General features: G+C 32.7%; 3 protein-coding genes and 1 non-coding gene across 4 annotated transcripts; 2 read left to right on the plus strand and 2 right to left on the minus strand.

The window, feature by feature from the left end:
- The first annotated feature begins 7,484 nt into the window (after positions 1-7,484).
- On the plus strand, positions 7,485-8,095 carry LOC121116597 (uncharacterized). The gene is made up of 2 exons (XM_040710861.1): positions 7,485-7,680; positions 7,809-8,095. Exons 1-2 carry the CDS (start codon positions 7,485-7,487, stop codon positions 8,093-8,095), a joined length of 483 nt encoding a protein of 160 aa, XP_040566795.1.
- Positions 8,096-10,787: 2,692 nt separating this feature from the next.
- On the plus strand, positions 10,788-11,399 carry LOC121115760 (uncharacterized). The gene is made up of 2 exons (XR_011779782.1): positions 10,788-10,958; positions 11,021-11,399. It is a non-coding gene; the product is annotated as an uncharacterized protein (transcript).
- Positions 11,400-11,476: 77 nt separating this feature from the next.
- Mon1 (vacuolar fusion protein MON1 homolog) lies at positions 11,477-13,519 on the minus strand. Its single transcript, XM_040709879.2, has 5 exons — positions 13,109-13,519; positions 12,466-13,024; positions 12,158-12,401; positions 11,700-11,981; positions 11,477-11,646 (listed from the first exon to the last, which is right to left on the minus strand). Exons 1-5 carry the CDS (start codon positions 13,398-13,400, stop codon positions 11,506-11,508), a joined length of 1,518 nt encoding a protein of 505 aa, XP_040565813.1. The 5' UTR covers positions 13,401-13,519; the 3' UTR covers positions 11,477-11,505.
- A 49-nt stretch (positions 13,520-13,568) lies between these two features.
- On the minus strand, positions 13,569-15,345 carry LOC121115754 (tRNA modification GTPase GTPBP3, mitochondrial). Its single transcript, XM_040709880.2, has 4 exons — positions 14,843-15,345; positions 14,466-14,776; positions 14,075-14,410; positions 13,569-14,019 (listed from the first exon to the last, which is right to left on the minus strand). Exons 1-4 carry the CDS (start codon positions 15,343-15,345, stop codon positions 13,772-13,774), a joined length of 1,398 nt encoding a protein of 465 aa, XP_040565814.1. The 3' UTR covers positions 13,569-13,771.
- Positions 15,346-15,370: the final 25 nt, after the last annotated feature.

The following is a 15,370-nucleotide window of genomic DNA, read 5'->3' on the forward strand; positions in this document are numbered from 1 at the left end:
TTCCTCTAAATTCATGACACATGTCTGAATCTCCAAGGAACACCCTTAATAAGAAGCATGACAGTTTTTGTTTCCATTGAAGCTATAGTTTTATTCAATTATTGATATGCATTACGTCATATATATATATATAGAATCCCAATCGACATATAAAAAATGGTAGAAATTAACTCATTTATAAATTCAAAATTTTCCATATTTCAATAAATTTCCGAGATTCTAAAAACCTGCGAATGATTACGAGAACCACAAATTTTTTCTATGTTTTTTTTTGTCGGTATATAAAAATAAAAAATAGTGTGGTAATGCTCACAATTTGAAGAATTTTTATGAGTAGAGCAGCTTAGCTCTCATTACACTGTATTTTATCAGCTGCAAGCAGACGTAAATCAACACAAATCCCACTCTATTTGTAGCAAGGACATATTAGCTGGAATCCCTCGGATGTCGATCCTCAATTCTATTCCGACTCCAACAAGTCATTTATAACTAGTGATGAAAATCCGGTGTATTTTTGAGCTAGTTAGTTTTTTGTAGTTGGTAATCTGACATATGAATTTTCTTTTCCTCATCTGCTGTCATCATCATTTAACCCCTGAGTAGTGAACGTCTTTTTCTACCACATTCAATTATATTAAAAACCTGATTGAACATTCGTGTGTGCTCATAGAAGACAGAAAGTAGCCTTGAGGATTTGTTGTTGAATTATACTTGTAAGTCCTTGATGGAATTAGAGTAGAATTGATGATCGACATCAGAGTACTTCTTGCCAATCTCCTTGTTTATTTCCTTCTCCCCTCCTCCTTCGTCACAGCTGATTGTCGCTTATTTAATAGCATATTATGATAGCTAAGCTGCTCTCCTCCAAAACATTTTTCCAATTAGAAGGTTTACTATTTTGATTTTCGCTTTATTTATTTTTAATATGGGCAAAATACACACGATTTTCATCACTACTTATAACTACCAAGCAAACCTTCATTGTTACTCTGTCTTTCACGAGCACACAAACTAGTTATTACTTTATACATAGATGTCCTTTGTTCAAGATACTTATATTTTATGTTAATAATACTGACAACAGCTTTGGAAATAAAAAAACCCTGTTCAGATTGCCAATTAGAGAAAGACGAACCTGCATTCCAGAACATATCTTATACACCTCTGCTAATATCTCACTGAATACTTAACTGCTTAACACCATTAACTCTAAAATTAACCACAAATAATTAGGGGATTTTCATACAATACAAAGAATTTAGGGTATTACTTGAGTTTCGTAAGAAAATTAGTGAACAAGTAAAAAATTACTCCGACGCATTAAATTCAGAAAATGAGTTATAGCTCGGGATTGGGTGTACTCGCCACCTCCAAAGAGTGGTCGTTATTGGAGTAATAATAGGTGGATATTCTACGAAAGTGCTGAACCACATCTGCAAAAAAATGTATTCTAAATTTATAATTACAAAATATATGAAAATCCATTTATAGGTGGCCCCTCCTATAACTCACACTTATTGGGGCATAAATCCTCTTTTTTGGAAATTAAAATATGGGCACCTTATTAGAGTGACCTCTTTTTACATGCTATGGGACTCTTGCTTGTTTGAATTGTTGAAAATCGACTTTATAAATAATTTAAAATTACACAATTTTTTAACAATATAATCCATTTTTTTTAAACAAGATTTAAAGCATTTTTTCAAAAAAAACCAAAAAAAAGTTACCATGAATTTCAAAAATTGAATTCGTCCTTCTTTTTGGAAATAAAAATGAGGTCACCTTTAATGTATATCATTAGTTATTAATATTGAAAGTCAAACTAAAAAGTCTAATCAATATTGATATGAAATTCAATTATTATTTTATCTGCTACAAACTTATCATTTAACCATTTTGTCGTCAGGCGGAGCATTATTACTAGTGATGTACATCGAGCAAAACTTGTACATTGGTATTCGAGTTGTATGCAGTAAATAAAAAAAGATTCAAAAAACTCGGCTCGAGGGCATAAAAAGCAGAGTATTACTCGGGACTCGATAAAACTTGGGATTCTTTCTTTTCTTTTTTGACCCCATTATAACTTGTAGACTTACTTTAGAATTATATATTTATATTATAATTATATATTTAGAATACATGTTTGCCTACAGTTGGAAATGTGTTGATTTTTTGCAATGTGTACTCAAAATCCGAGTTATTTTTAAAAGAAAAACTTTTTTTGATTTTTTAAGACAAATGGGATTACTTGACATTGCTTAGAATTACTTATCAGTGCCACTAAAAAAACATATTTATACAAATTATAACCAGACTACAGATTTATTGACTATGTAAACTGTTGAATTACGCTTATGATCACGATTCAAATAATTTAACCTAATTCTTAGATTAATAAATTACGAATTCAATTTTGTGTGATCATCAGCATCTTATATTAAATGTATTATAGTCTTTCTGGTATATTAGTACATGTTATATAATATATACAATTACAAATACAGAGTCCACTCAAGAGCTACACAAATTTTTTGAAGTCAAGTTTGAATAATTAATGAAAAATTATGATTTTTCATGAATGAACAGTATTTTAGTGAGTAAAAAGTGTTAGGTTGAGATTCGAGTGTTCAGGTAAGTCTCCAGTTTTTAAGTGAGTAACAAGTATTCAGGCGAGTAACGAGTAAAGCTCGTAATTCGTCGAGTATTTTCTTTAGAAACTCGAAAATACTCATTTTGTCAAATTAAGCTCGAGGCGCATCACTAATTATTACCAATCCATTTAACGCACCATTCTAAAAATGAAAACATATGCTAATTGACAAGAAATTCCCTTTTTCCTTTCCTAATAAAAAAAAAGTATTTTTTCTTTACAAAAATCATATCCCTTGAAATAAAAGATATAATTTAAAAATAAAAAACTAATTTTTTATATTGTTGGGATTAAAACCGTGTTTAGAATAGAATTTTTCAAAAATATATGGTAATCAGAGTCGGTTTTAGTCTGAGGGAACCTGGGGTAAAGACAAATAGCCAGATTTTTTTTAGAGAAGTCATTTTAAACCTCTTTTTTTAGGAAATATAATGAGGGGCTCTTTAGTCGAATTTCAATAAATCATTAATTAATGAACACTCAATTATTGCAATTTGTGACAAATAATTAAACATATTATCTTTTAATTTTGGAGTAACATGAATGGGAATCATAATAACATAGTATTGGTGCAAGAATCATCATCATGAAATGTATTTAATAAAGAATTCGGCAAAGTGGTCCTTCGGCAAACTGCCATTCGCTAATCCTTCTGATTGGGAAAGTGGTCATTTGGCAATGTGTCTGTTCGGCCAAATTACTTTTGGCAATGTGTCCGCGCACGCTAGATAAGAACTTAGGGATTGATGTTCTCAATTTTTGTTGAAACTTATTAAAGAACATAGAAATAGGCTCCCCGACAATACTAAATTATTAAAAACAATGTCAATGTTTAGTCTTGGAAGCACTTCGTGGGTCGTGAAAAAGTTCATATTATCCTTAGTAAATCTTTGGATACACCTTCTGAGCCCAGAGGACATAACAAAAAATAGGAATTCAATGGTCCAATATATCCCTTGGCAAATGGCTAGAAACAAAAGATACAATAAAATTTTGAGCAGACGTAGATATATAGGTACAAGGGTGCGTCTAGCTTAAATACTTTTGCTGAGCTTAAGTCTGTTGTCTTAATAATATTAATATTACTCATTCCAATGCTGAAGTTGAAAGGGTATTCATCCCAATTGAATTTAATAAAAACCAAGTTAAGGAATAAAATAGTTCCTGAAACAGTAAATATTTTTCTTTTAGTTGATTTTTAGCCGATTTTAGAAACACATCTAGCTGATTTTGCTTAAATCCACCTGGCAACACTGGCTATTATTACTTATTAGTTAAGCAATATATATATTTTTTTTTAATATATCTTCATCTAAAAGATCGAAATGCCTTGTTGCTGACCTTTAGAATCATTGCGTCAACGCTTAAGAATGTATAAAATTTCTCCAGATCTTCTATGGAATCATCGTTTACTTCTAGTCGATTTTTCTGTTGTTTTATGAGCTATTGAGTTCCATAAAACGACAGAACAATCGACTAAAGATCCAGTGAGGAACAAATAGAGTTCTAATCCACCATTCACTGCTCCTTCATTGAATTTCTTAAGTCTTTTTCTCCTTAAGTAAACTCTGCTTCGTCTCCTACTCTTACAAAACTATTGAATTAATAAGTTTTCTTGATGTATATAATGGAGAAATAACTTATCTCAATCACATTGATGTCAATTCAAATTATAAGGTTGAGTTTAATATATATGTTCTATGTTGATAATTATATAACCTGGCCACTTTAAGCCTCATCCCTAATTAGTGATTTCTTTAATACTTGAGTCTCTCTTGTGATAGGAAAATAAGTGGAAGATGATTCTAGACTCTTAAAGATAATGTGCCTCTCTTTTCTCGATAGTTTTGTCTGCAACGCATATTCTATTCTGCTATTACATATAAATAGTTATTGTATCTTCTATCCAATCATCCTATACTTATATTATTGAACTGAAGAGTTACACAAAGAAAAATATAATGTAAAATACAGTGAGGAACAAAAAAAATTATCATTCTCTACCAAAAAATTCTTCATTTAAACTCTCTTGTTCAATCATCCTAAAGTCAACTCCTACTTTAAGTAAACGCTTTCATTGATAAGAGTCCTTTATGCATATAACGTACAAATCACAACTAAATAGTCTCCATCCCAAATATCAATTCCATTTATAAGTTTGAATTCGGTCTGTACTGCAAATATGGACAATGAAACATCTTGAACACTTCAAGCCTCACTCCCAATTTCCTTAGTACTCGATACTATTTTGCCTTTGGAAAACAAGTAGATGATTATTTTAAACTCTCAAAACAAAATTATTTTCTTTTCTCCATATGTTGGTCTACAATGCATTATTCTATTATGCTATTACATATGAACAGTTATTGGGAACTGTTAAGCTACAATTTGCTTTAAAAATATAAGTGACTTCTTAACTTTAATCGATTTCTATTGTAATATATGAATGACATTGCAATTTCCAAACTTATTGAGATAGGAATCTTCTACTAAATAGATAAATTGTTTGATTGAAGAAAATAGTTAAAATGTATCAAGATAATAATACTATTGTTAGAGTATTCATTGAAAAAATTAAGATAACTAGAACATCAATGATATTCTTCAAAATCCTACATTGTCCTCCCAGGACAATAATTTCATCAACCACATTAAAACTTAATTTTTTTATTAATAAAATAAATATTATAAATCAAAAATAGTACTTATTACATAATCATTGAATAATAATATCATAGATTACGAAACAATAGTTAATAAAAATGTTAATAGGAACTTATAACGAAATATAAAAAAAAGTTTAATACATAAATTTCAGCACAACTACTGCATTAGGGTGACCATAAGTTTTAAACCTTTTTAAATTTTATATATTGATTGATCGAAGAGAAAAACACTCTGACTAAATATTTCAGAAAATTGATTGAATTTTATTTCATATTTTATAAATTATTCGATATAACTGCCTCCTTTATCGACTACCTCCCATAGACTTGATAGAAATGCTTCACATGCGGCACGCACCATAGATTTGGAAAGTTTCGCCCATTCCGTCTGAATTGAGGCACATAGATCTTCCAAATTTAAAAATTGACAAGTTTTTACCTTCGATTCGACATAACCCCACACAAAGTAGTCGGGGGTTAAGATATTGACTCGAAAGGGGCCACATAGATTTTTCCTAAAAAGGAATGTTTACTTGAAGCCACTCTTCGTATTGAATACTGGTATGTATTGGAGCTCAATCTTGCTGAAAGGTCACCTGAATCGGTTTAGATGAATTGGCTTTACACCACGGAAGGACCACAGGCTCCAAAACATATGAAATGTAGTTACCCGTCTTCATACGGGGGCCCTCCGGAATAAAAACCGAAGGAAACTTATCTCCTTTACTTGAAATCTCTGCCAAAGCCAAAAGGGATCGACTATCAACCCGTTTCCGATTTGTTCTTTGGTCTAAAGATACATCTTTTGATGAAGGAGCCAAGATTCGGTCGTTTTGACGCTTGAATTTTTGATCTAGGTCCCATTTCTTCTCATCGGAAAAGACTTTATTTATTCTTCGCGTGTAAAGTTCTAATAACGTTTTGCTTCTTTGAATCCGTTTCATCGGTGTATCTTCCGTGATATTCTCACCGTAACTAAAATTCAGAGAAACCATCCCTCGGTCGATTCATCGAAGTCCTTGACACGTTGATCTCGTTAGCCATTTTTTTCCATTGATCTGTTGGGGTTCCTGTTTATTTTTAATTTAACTTTCTGGACGTTATTCGGGTTCTGAGCGGACCTTAAGCTTCCACTTATTGGTTTATCAGCAACGTTTCTAGTCTCTGGAATATTTTTAACGTTATATTTAACAGAACTGAGACTGATGTAAGTTCTCAAAATCTGATAAATTTTGAAGGGATGATTTGCTAGCACGATGAATACTTTCTACTGCTTTTCTTAGATGATACATCTGGACCAATAAAAATATCTTTTAATGGTCCTCTTTTTATAACAGAAGAGAGAGATTGAATTCAGATTACATGAAAACCAATCAGATCGCAGATGGTATACTTTACCGCTATATCTAAAAAGTTTAATACTTTTGAACACCCCTGTATGTTCTTTGGCTTAAACCATAGAGAATATGCATAAGTAGAGTGACTACTCTCCTCTTTACTTGCCTATCAAAGAACGATATATGAAAAATTGTTGACCTGGCTCGACTTGGCGGGGCAAGATAAATTATTTTGAAACTACGTGCTTTAATAATCTATAGAGTATTTTACTTTAGTGGAACAATGCGATATGGTTAGAAGTTGCTATGCAATAAAATGTAGTAATGGCCATGGATCAGACAAGGTTAAATTAAACCAAATTTCATATCATCAGATTCCACAAGATGGGTGAATGGCTACGGGCAATTCCCAGTGAAAATTTTAAACCATCACTTCACACCTATTTGTGGTCTGAATATTTAAAGGAGTCGGACTTTGTTCCTGATGGTGTCGTACAAAATTATTATTTCAGACAAGGAAGTATTCTCACGTATTCCGGATAGACTATTCCTCGTAGTCTGAAAAGACCCCGATTTCTTGTTGGTCATGCTCAGAATGAGAGAAAGACGAATAAAGATATGCAATGCAATTCAGATGTTCCAGAATCAAATACAATTATTGAGGTAATGTAGTTGTTTATCTATATATATATCTTAATATACATTGCATACTTATTCAAAACTAGACAAGGTAATGCTTACATATTTAATGTGTTTTTTTTCTAGGATTAGCATAAACATATAAATTGTATATAAACATTCGCAATCGTTTGAGGCATGCAAAGAAAGCGAATGGGGGAGGTGAGAGATATAATTGTAGATTTGCAGAAAAATAATTTATTATCTTCAGAGAGAGTAGTAGCCTTGACTCATTTTCAGAATGCCAGACTTCGGACAGTGGAGGAGTTGGTTGGAAATCGCGGAAAATCTCATCATTATTCCGCCATGCTCAAAGATTTTGCACTAACTCTTAATTTCTATTCCCCTCGTGCGTATGAATTGTGTCATCGAACTTTCTTTTTGCCATCACCATCCAGTCTACACAGATACATGTATGCCATCAAGTGTCTGCCGGGCTTTCAGGAAGCGTCTTTTCGTGAACTATTTTCACATAAGGAAAGGATATAGCTCTTATTATTGATGGACTACATTTAAAAGAAGCTCTCGAGTACGACAAGAATTTGGGCCGTGTTTTTGGATTTGTTAATTACGGCAGACAATGTGATTTGGGGTATAGGGAAGAGAAAGCAAACGAGGGTTTGGTTTGTATGCTTGTTGGTTATCGAGCTTACTGGAAACTGACAATCGCTTATTTTCTTTGTAAAGGCATACAATCAGTTGTGGTTGCTGGAATAATACGTGAATGCATTTTACGTGCATTTGAAGTTGGTATCACGGTCTGATCTGTTTCAATGGATGGAGCAAGAGTTAATATTTCTGCTTTGTCTTCGCTTGGAGTTAATATTTTAACGAAGTCTATTAATGAGCAGTCGGTAACTTTTTCTCCTCCACATGAAGATTGCAATAGTAATGAAGTTACTTTAGTCGAATTGCCTCATTGCTTTAAAAATATCCGTGGTACTTTAGCAAACTTCAAAGAACTGTATTGGCATAGGATAGGAACTGCTCGGTGAAACTTGATAGCCAAACTGCATGAACTTCAAATTTAACACGGTTTTCGTTGGGAAATATATTAACTGAGAAGTACATCAAATTTCATAAGAATAAAATGAAAGTTGCTTTAGCATTGCAAGCTATAGCAGGCCAAAGTGTTGGCCGTGCACTAAAATGGTGTCAGAGTAAAATAATTCTTGGATTTCAAACAGATGATACACTCGCTACAGCTTAGTTTATTCTTCTTCGTGATAAAGTGTTTGACATTCTCAACAGTCGCACAATGAAGGCTCCAGAGTTTAAAGAAACACAGATTTTTGAAATTTTAAATTTCCAAAAACAAAAAAAGAAAACAACTGTGTTAGTTTAAAAAAACTCATAAGAAACACTCTCACTTTGTAGAAAGTAACACTTTCAATGAGAAAAACAGCCCCTCCTGGCATTCTTGGTTATATCAAATCTATTTGTTTTTTTATCTCAAATTTGGAGTCAATAGAGCTCTCGTACCTTGCACCATATAAACTTTGCCAGGATCATTTAGAAATCTGGTTCAATGTTGTGAGATTACGCAATGGATGGAGTTATAATCCTACCTGCAGACAATTCACAAATGCATATCGATCTCTTTTAATTCATTGAAGCAAATTGTTGGAAGTTATTCTGCTAACTGTACGGCTCTTGATGAAACTGGTGTATTAAATGTATCGTATAATGGGTTGACCTTGAATTATGTGATGCCAACGGTTGGAGAATTTTATCCAGAGGAAGAACAAACAGATGAGAACAACAATTCTGAACTGAAACACTTGAGAGTATGTCACTTTTCATTCAGATACTAAGTACGTACAGCATCTTTATTTTACATTGCTGGATTTTTGGCACGCACAATAAGTCAGTCAATTAAAAGTCTTACTTGTAAGTTAGCACTTATTCAATGAGAGGGCGATCCCTGCAAGGAAGAATCGTTAATTCTTTTCCAAGAGTTATATTGTCTTTTCTAAGATGAGTGATAAATAACTATGTTATCCTTCAGGAAGTATGTGCCAATTACTGTATCACTGGGAGAAAATATTTCGACGCTATCAACATCTTGCTTTTAACAAAAATGCTCTAGAAAAATGGTTGCAAAAGATTTTATTGGCTGAAACACTTTTCCCTTTTCTAAATCTTATAAAGTCACATATATCAGAAACTGCAATAGGAGCAGATAATTATTATTAGAGTCTTACTCATCTTGTCTTTAAAAAATATTTAAATGGACGCCTAAAGAGCTTCCTGAAAGAGTTTTAAAGCATTTCAAAACGTTCCAGGAACAATATTCAGCGTTTAAGAATATTTTTCAATGTATAAAATAATCAGCACTGGATTATTATTTAGGTATTTTATAATCTTCGGATATAGTAAAATTATCTATTTAAATTTATTTTATAATAATTTCTAAATATAAATATATTCTAAAGTAGATTATCAAAATACGTGTCCTATTCTCTTGAAAATTATAGGCTGAAATTGTAAAATATATATTAAAAAATTGGTACAATATTAAAAAGAATTGCTTTCAATTGAAACATTCACAAACAAATGTATAAGATAAATTTATCAATGCAATAAAATTTCTAATTAGCAGTTTAGATTGTATTTTGTGCATAAATTACTAAGATCAAAACATTTTGACCTTTGCCTCTTACTCAGAAACTCCTATGTTATGTTCTAATTCAGCTCTTATAGTTTGCCCTTAATTAATTTATTGATACTAATTGAGCTACATCAACTTTACCTTCTTGAACTAAAAAAAAAAAGTGAACTATGGGACGCTATAATGGGACCAAAAATAGAAGGACCTTACTGTCTTTCAAAAATGTATACCTCTATTGTATTGTTTTATTATATATATGACACTAAAATGTATCAAAAAATATGTTATTACATCGTTATAAAATCGCATTTTTTAATTTGTAGATAGAAATTAACTATTATAATGGAAAGGTAGGATATTTTTCTCTAACTATCCTACTTTTCTCGTCCCCAATTGATCAAAAAAAAAAGTACAAATAGAGCCATTTTTAGGAATTTTAAGTACATAATTATTACTTTGATTATATTCAAATATCAGTGCTTATCATTGTCACCTAGTAGTATTCAATGCAGACGTGAAGTCATTTTTTATTCAGAAAACCATTTTATGAAGTTTCATAAAGATTGATTGGAAATTTGTCCATTTTGCGTAGTAAAAATATCAATTTTGAGGCCCCGAAATGGCGACTCCTTCAATTAATATGTCATTTATGACGTCAGTGAAATTCGTTACAACACTTCCATTTAAAAACTACCTAATAATACGCACCCCTCATAGAAAATATTTCCAACTCCCCTACCTCCCTAAGTCATTAACACAGACTCCGTCGGCCTAATATTGACAATTAGTGTGGCAATAATATTCTGACGCCATTGGAGAAGTATGAATATGCCACGCAACCCAGCATATGACGAAGTAACAGCTGAAACAGCTGATACACATTATTAACCAAATTACTACTACATACAGCAACTGTGTCTTCTTCTTGATCGGTCAGTGAGTTGTGGGGTCGTTACCTTTTTATTTACTTTATTCCTACTTTCTTCTTTTTTCGAAGGGATATCCATCAATTTTAGGTGAAGGATATTTATAATGAATATTCAATGAAGGGATTTGATTAATTTTAATTTATTTGTAGAAAATGACATCTGAGATCCAAGATAAATTGATTCCAAAGGTGAAAGCTGAAGAAGAGGAGGAGGAAGAAGAAGAGGAATTGGTGGATCCTGCAGTGGAGATCAAGGAGAGATGCAAGACCCAGGCCTGCACTTCCTATGTCACACGGCTCGAAACCTGCAACGATAGAGTCAATTCTAAAAGCAAAACCTCAGAAACATGTTTGGAAGAGATCATGGACTTGGTTCATTGTATCGATCACTGCGCCTCTCCTCAAGTCATAAAACTCTGTAAATAAGTGTAGAAAATAATATTTCAAGAGTTCAATTCGTAGTTTTTTTTTAGTGTGTGTTTGATTAAATCTTTTTATTTATAAAAAATAAAGACATATTATGACATAATTGGCATGATCATCCTTTTTGAACAATAAATATGGTGCAGTCAACTAGAGTCATTGTTGAACCTTTGCACATAATGATAAATATTAATTAATAAATAAATATAAAATCAAAAAGTCGGTGCGGAGTTGATAAAAAGAGATCCTTCCTCCTTCTTTATCCATCGAAGGAGTTTATTGACGGCATTAATAGAAACTATCCGACTCGTAAGAGGATCAAAGGTTGCATAAATATCGAATGTAGGGGTTGCCTGCAGAAAAAAAAAATCATTTCAATACCACAAAGTAGACTCACTCCACTTACCCAACACATAATGTTCTCCAAGGTGCCAGCATAATAAATCAATTTTGAAGGTCGATTGGCTGAATGTAAACGATTGTTCAATATAAAATATAGATCCACCAATCGTCGCTTGTCCTCTTCTAAATTATAGGGTGGGCTATATGTAGTTGAAGTGAATTGTCCAGAGACTTTGGACTTGTAGAGGAAATGCCGTATTTCTGGAACACCGATGCTTTTAGCATCAAAATGACATGTTTTAAGGCTTTCCATCATGGCAGGGATAGCATTGTTCTTTTCAAGAATCTACATTGAATTAATTTGATAACGGATATTAATAATATGATTATGACTAGAGTTAGTGTCAGTGGCGTAATGGAGCAAAATAAAGGGATTCAAGACTATTAAAAATTAAATCGATCATTCTGAGGGGCCTTGGATTTTCAGTTACACAATTGATAACAAATAAAAATGATACTCACTCCAACGATCTTTTTCTTTGCCTCTGAGAGCTCGAAGAATATATCCTTTTGAACGGTCAGCATTAAAAGACAAACAGGAACGTCTTCTTTTAAATATGAGACGTGAGCATGCAGAAATCCGTTAGAGTTAAACTTTGGGAGACAAATGGGAGTCCAACTCTCAGAGTTCTTAAGGGATTCAGATGAATTAACAAAGTTGAATAGAATATGAAGATCAGCTGAATGGATATAGTATTGCTTCATCCTAAATTAAAGCCATAATTATATTTCTTCTTTTTTTAAATACATGAATAGAGGGAATTCATTACCTAATGAGTGTCACAAGATGATTTTCTGCCATTAGAACTACAAAAACAACGTTTTTAGTCTTAGATAAGGTCATATGTATGGCATTCGAAATTGAGTCTCTCACAGAGGAGGGTAAATGTAGGACTCTAACAGAATTTAACATAAAGGAGGGATCTGTTTGAAACGCACTGATCAAATGAGTCAAAAGTCTTTCAGCACCCCCCAACATGATTCGAAGATCATAACTTTTCTTCTTTTCAAATATTTTGTTAAGTTGCTTCAGTGTAAGAACTGAGAGGATTTGATTGTAGATATATGTGAGTTGTGTTATCATTTGTGAATGACTTTCTGCCCTTCTCGTCGTTCCTAAGAGGATGAGAGGGGGCTTGATGAGAAATGAGATTTGAGCATCATCGAAACTGATGCATTTAATGGAGTCATCCAAGTCTTGTACAAAAGAAACAAGGGCTTGCATCACAGCAGTCAACGATGCCAATTCATTTTCATCGCCATGGCGGGAGTAGATGGGTTTCCCTGCTTCACTTAGAACAAAAAAATGTTTTTCTTGACATCTCCACTCTGAAAAAGAGGAATGAATCATATAAATCATTTATAAGCTAAATTACAACAATGATGGATACTGAAGAAGAAGTATATAAAAACCTTTGTCCGTGATTGATTCTTTCTCCAGATTTGGACTTAAATCATCCCTTGCATCAAGAAACTCCTCTTCTTCTTCTTCCTCTTCTTCTTCGTCTTCTTCCACTTCGACATCATTCTTTTTACTCATGGATAAAGAAGTATTTCGATCCTCCTCCTCAGTGATGTTAATGTTATCATCAGTTGCAATAATACAATTTCCCAGATCCATCTTACTCAAATCCGAGGTAAGTGCAGAGTCTTCTGCCGAAGGGGCCTCCAAGGAAAAACTCACCGAAGATGGAAGGGAAGCCATTGGATAGATATTCTCTAATTTACACCCTTATAATAAAAACATACCTACATGTACATAATAAATTATTATTTGACATTTCCCCCCTTGGTGAAAAATAAACGAAGTTGAGTGAATAAATGGAAATAAAAAAATAATTTGGCCGGAGAGTAAAAAAAAAGGAGTACGGAACATGATTAAATATTTTATATAAAGCTTTAGTTATAACCTATTTTACTTTATTTTATCATCTAATATATTATCACATTCTAATAATTAATAAATGTATAGGAAATGAGTTATAATACTATACTATAGTATTAGAACTCATTGGTATAGCTACGCTTTCAATGAACTATAACATTAATAGAGTAGACTTAGTTAATTTCTACTCATTATTTCCCTATACAGAAGTCTGCAAATATAACATCAAAAATCAATTCTGGATCAATTTTTCCAACAATACTCTCAATTTCTCGCATAGCCAATCGACAATAATGAGCAACAACGTCCGTGTTGTTCTCTAAATCTCCAGTTTGCGCCTTTTCTAAGAATTCAACGGCTTTTTTACAATGTGTCTGATAGCGCATTCGTGTAAGCGAGGGCGAAGTGGAACTTCCACTAGACTGACACAACTCCTGCACTAAAAGAATTTGAGTCCTTTATAATAAACAGTTTGATGAGTAAATTAATGTTACCTTTAATAGTCAAGGATTCCAATAAAGGATTTATTCCTTTTGAATGTAGAACTGAAATAGGAAAAGTACCTTTGGGTACTGAGTAGACAGTAGGTGCCAAATCTATCTTATTATAAACATCTATCACATTATCATGGGTGAACTCCTCATTTTCTGAATCATTTATGTCCATTAAATTAATAATAATATCAGCAGTATTGGCCTCGTTCTTGGCTCTTTCTATACCTTGATTTTCGATTGGATCATGCGAATCAGATCTTAATCCTGCTGTATCCGTAATAATGACTGGATATCCACCCAGATCAATTTGAAACTGTAACAAGTCGCGAGTAGTTCCTTGAGATCAAATTATGTCATAATTAGCTACAATTATAAAATACAAATTTTGAACCTGGAAGTGGAGAAGTAATTGCTGCTGGTCTCTGTAGTAGTAGATTAAGCAAGGAGCTCTTTCCAACATTAGGTTTTCCAACAATAACTACTCTAACGCCATTACGAATCCTTTCTCCAACTCTAAAATCATTGATGTGTAAAAGTATTTCGTGAATTAGTTTGGATATTCCTGTTTTAATGATATTTTCCAAATTGGGGTCTAAATGCTCCGATTCTGAAAAGTCTATGAGGGCCTCAATTTGGGAAAGAACATTAATAATCTTCGTGGTCCAACTTTGATAGAGACTATATAGACCCCCTTCCATTTGTCTAAATACAAATGAATAAAAATTACATTACTATAACACAAAATATTATTTATGTCCTAAAAAAGACCTGATTGCTTGTTTACGCTGTTCCTCAGTTTCTGCATGAATGAGATCTGCAAGCCCATCAACTTTAGTCAAATCAAGTTTCCCGTTCGTAAATGCTCGTTTTGTAAATTCTCCCGCCTCAGCATGTTTGTGATCATCGAATGAGCCAAAAAGTCTAATGAGTTCTCGTAAAACAGCAACACTTCCATGTACATGATACTCAACACAATCCTCTCCAGTAAAACTATTTGGGGAAGGAAACCAAAGAACTAGTCCTCGATCCAACAGATCTGATGAATAAGGATTTTGAATCGGTGTAAAAACAGCCTTCCTCGGGTTTCGTAATGATTTTGCTGCCATTGGAGAGAGCATCTTCAAGGAGAGGGATGCGTTTGGTCCAGAAACTCTAACAATAGATACTCCACATTTTCCAAATCCAGAAGACACCGCATATATTGTTGAAAGATATCGATTACTGCGGAGCCAAAAATTCAAACTCCTACTCAAGATAATGTTGTTTAACATTATTAAGATTCTATAAATATAATTT

The sequence above is a fragment of the Lepeophtheirus salmonis genome, chromosome 4 (assembly GCF_016086655.4).
Source record: "Lepeophtheirus salmonis chromosome 4, UVic_Lsal_1.4, whole genome shotgun sequence".
Classification (NCBI taxonomy): domain Eukaryota; kingdom Metazoa; phylum Arthropoda; class Copepoda; order Siphonostomatoida; family Caligidae; genus Lepeophtheirus; species Lepeophtheirus salmonis.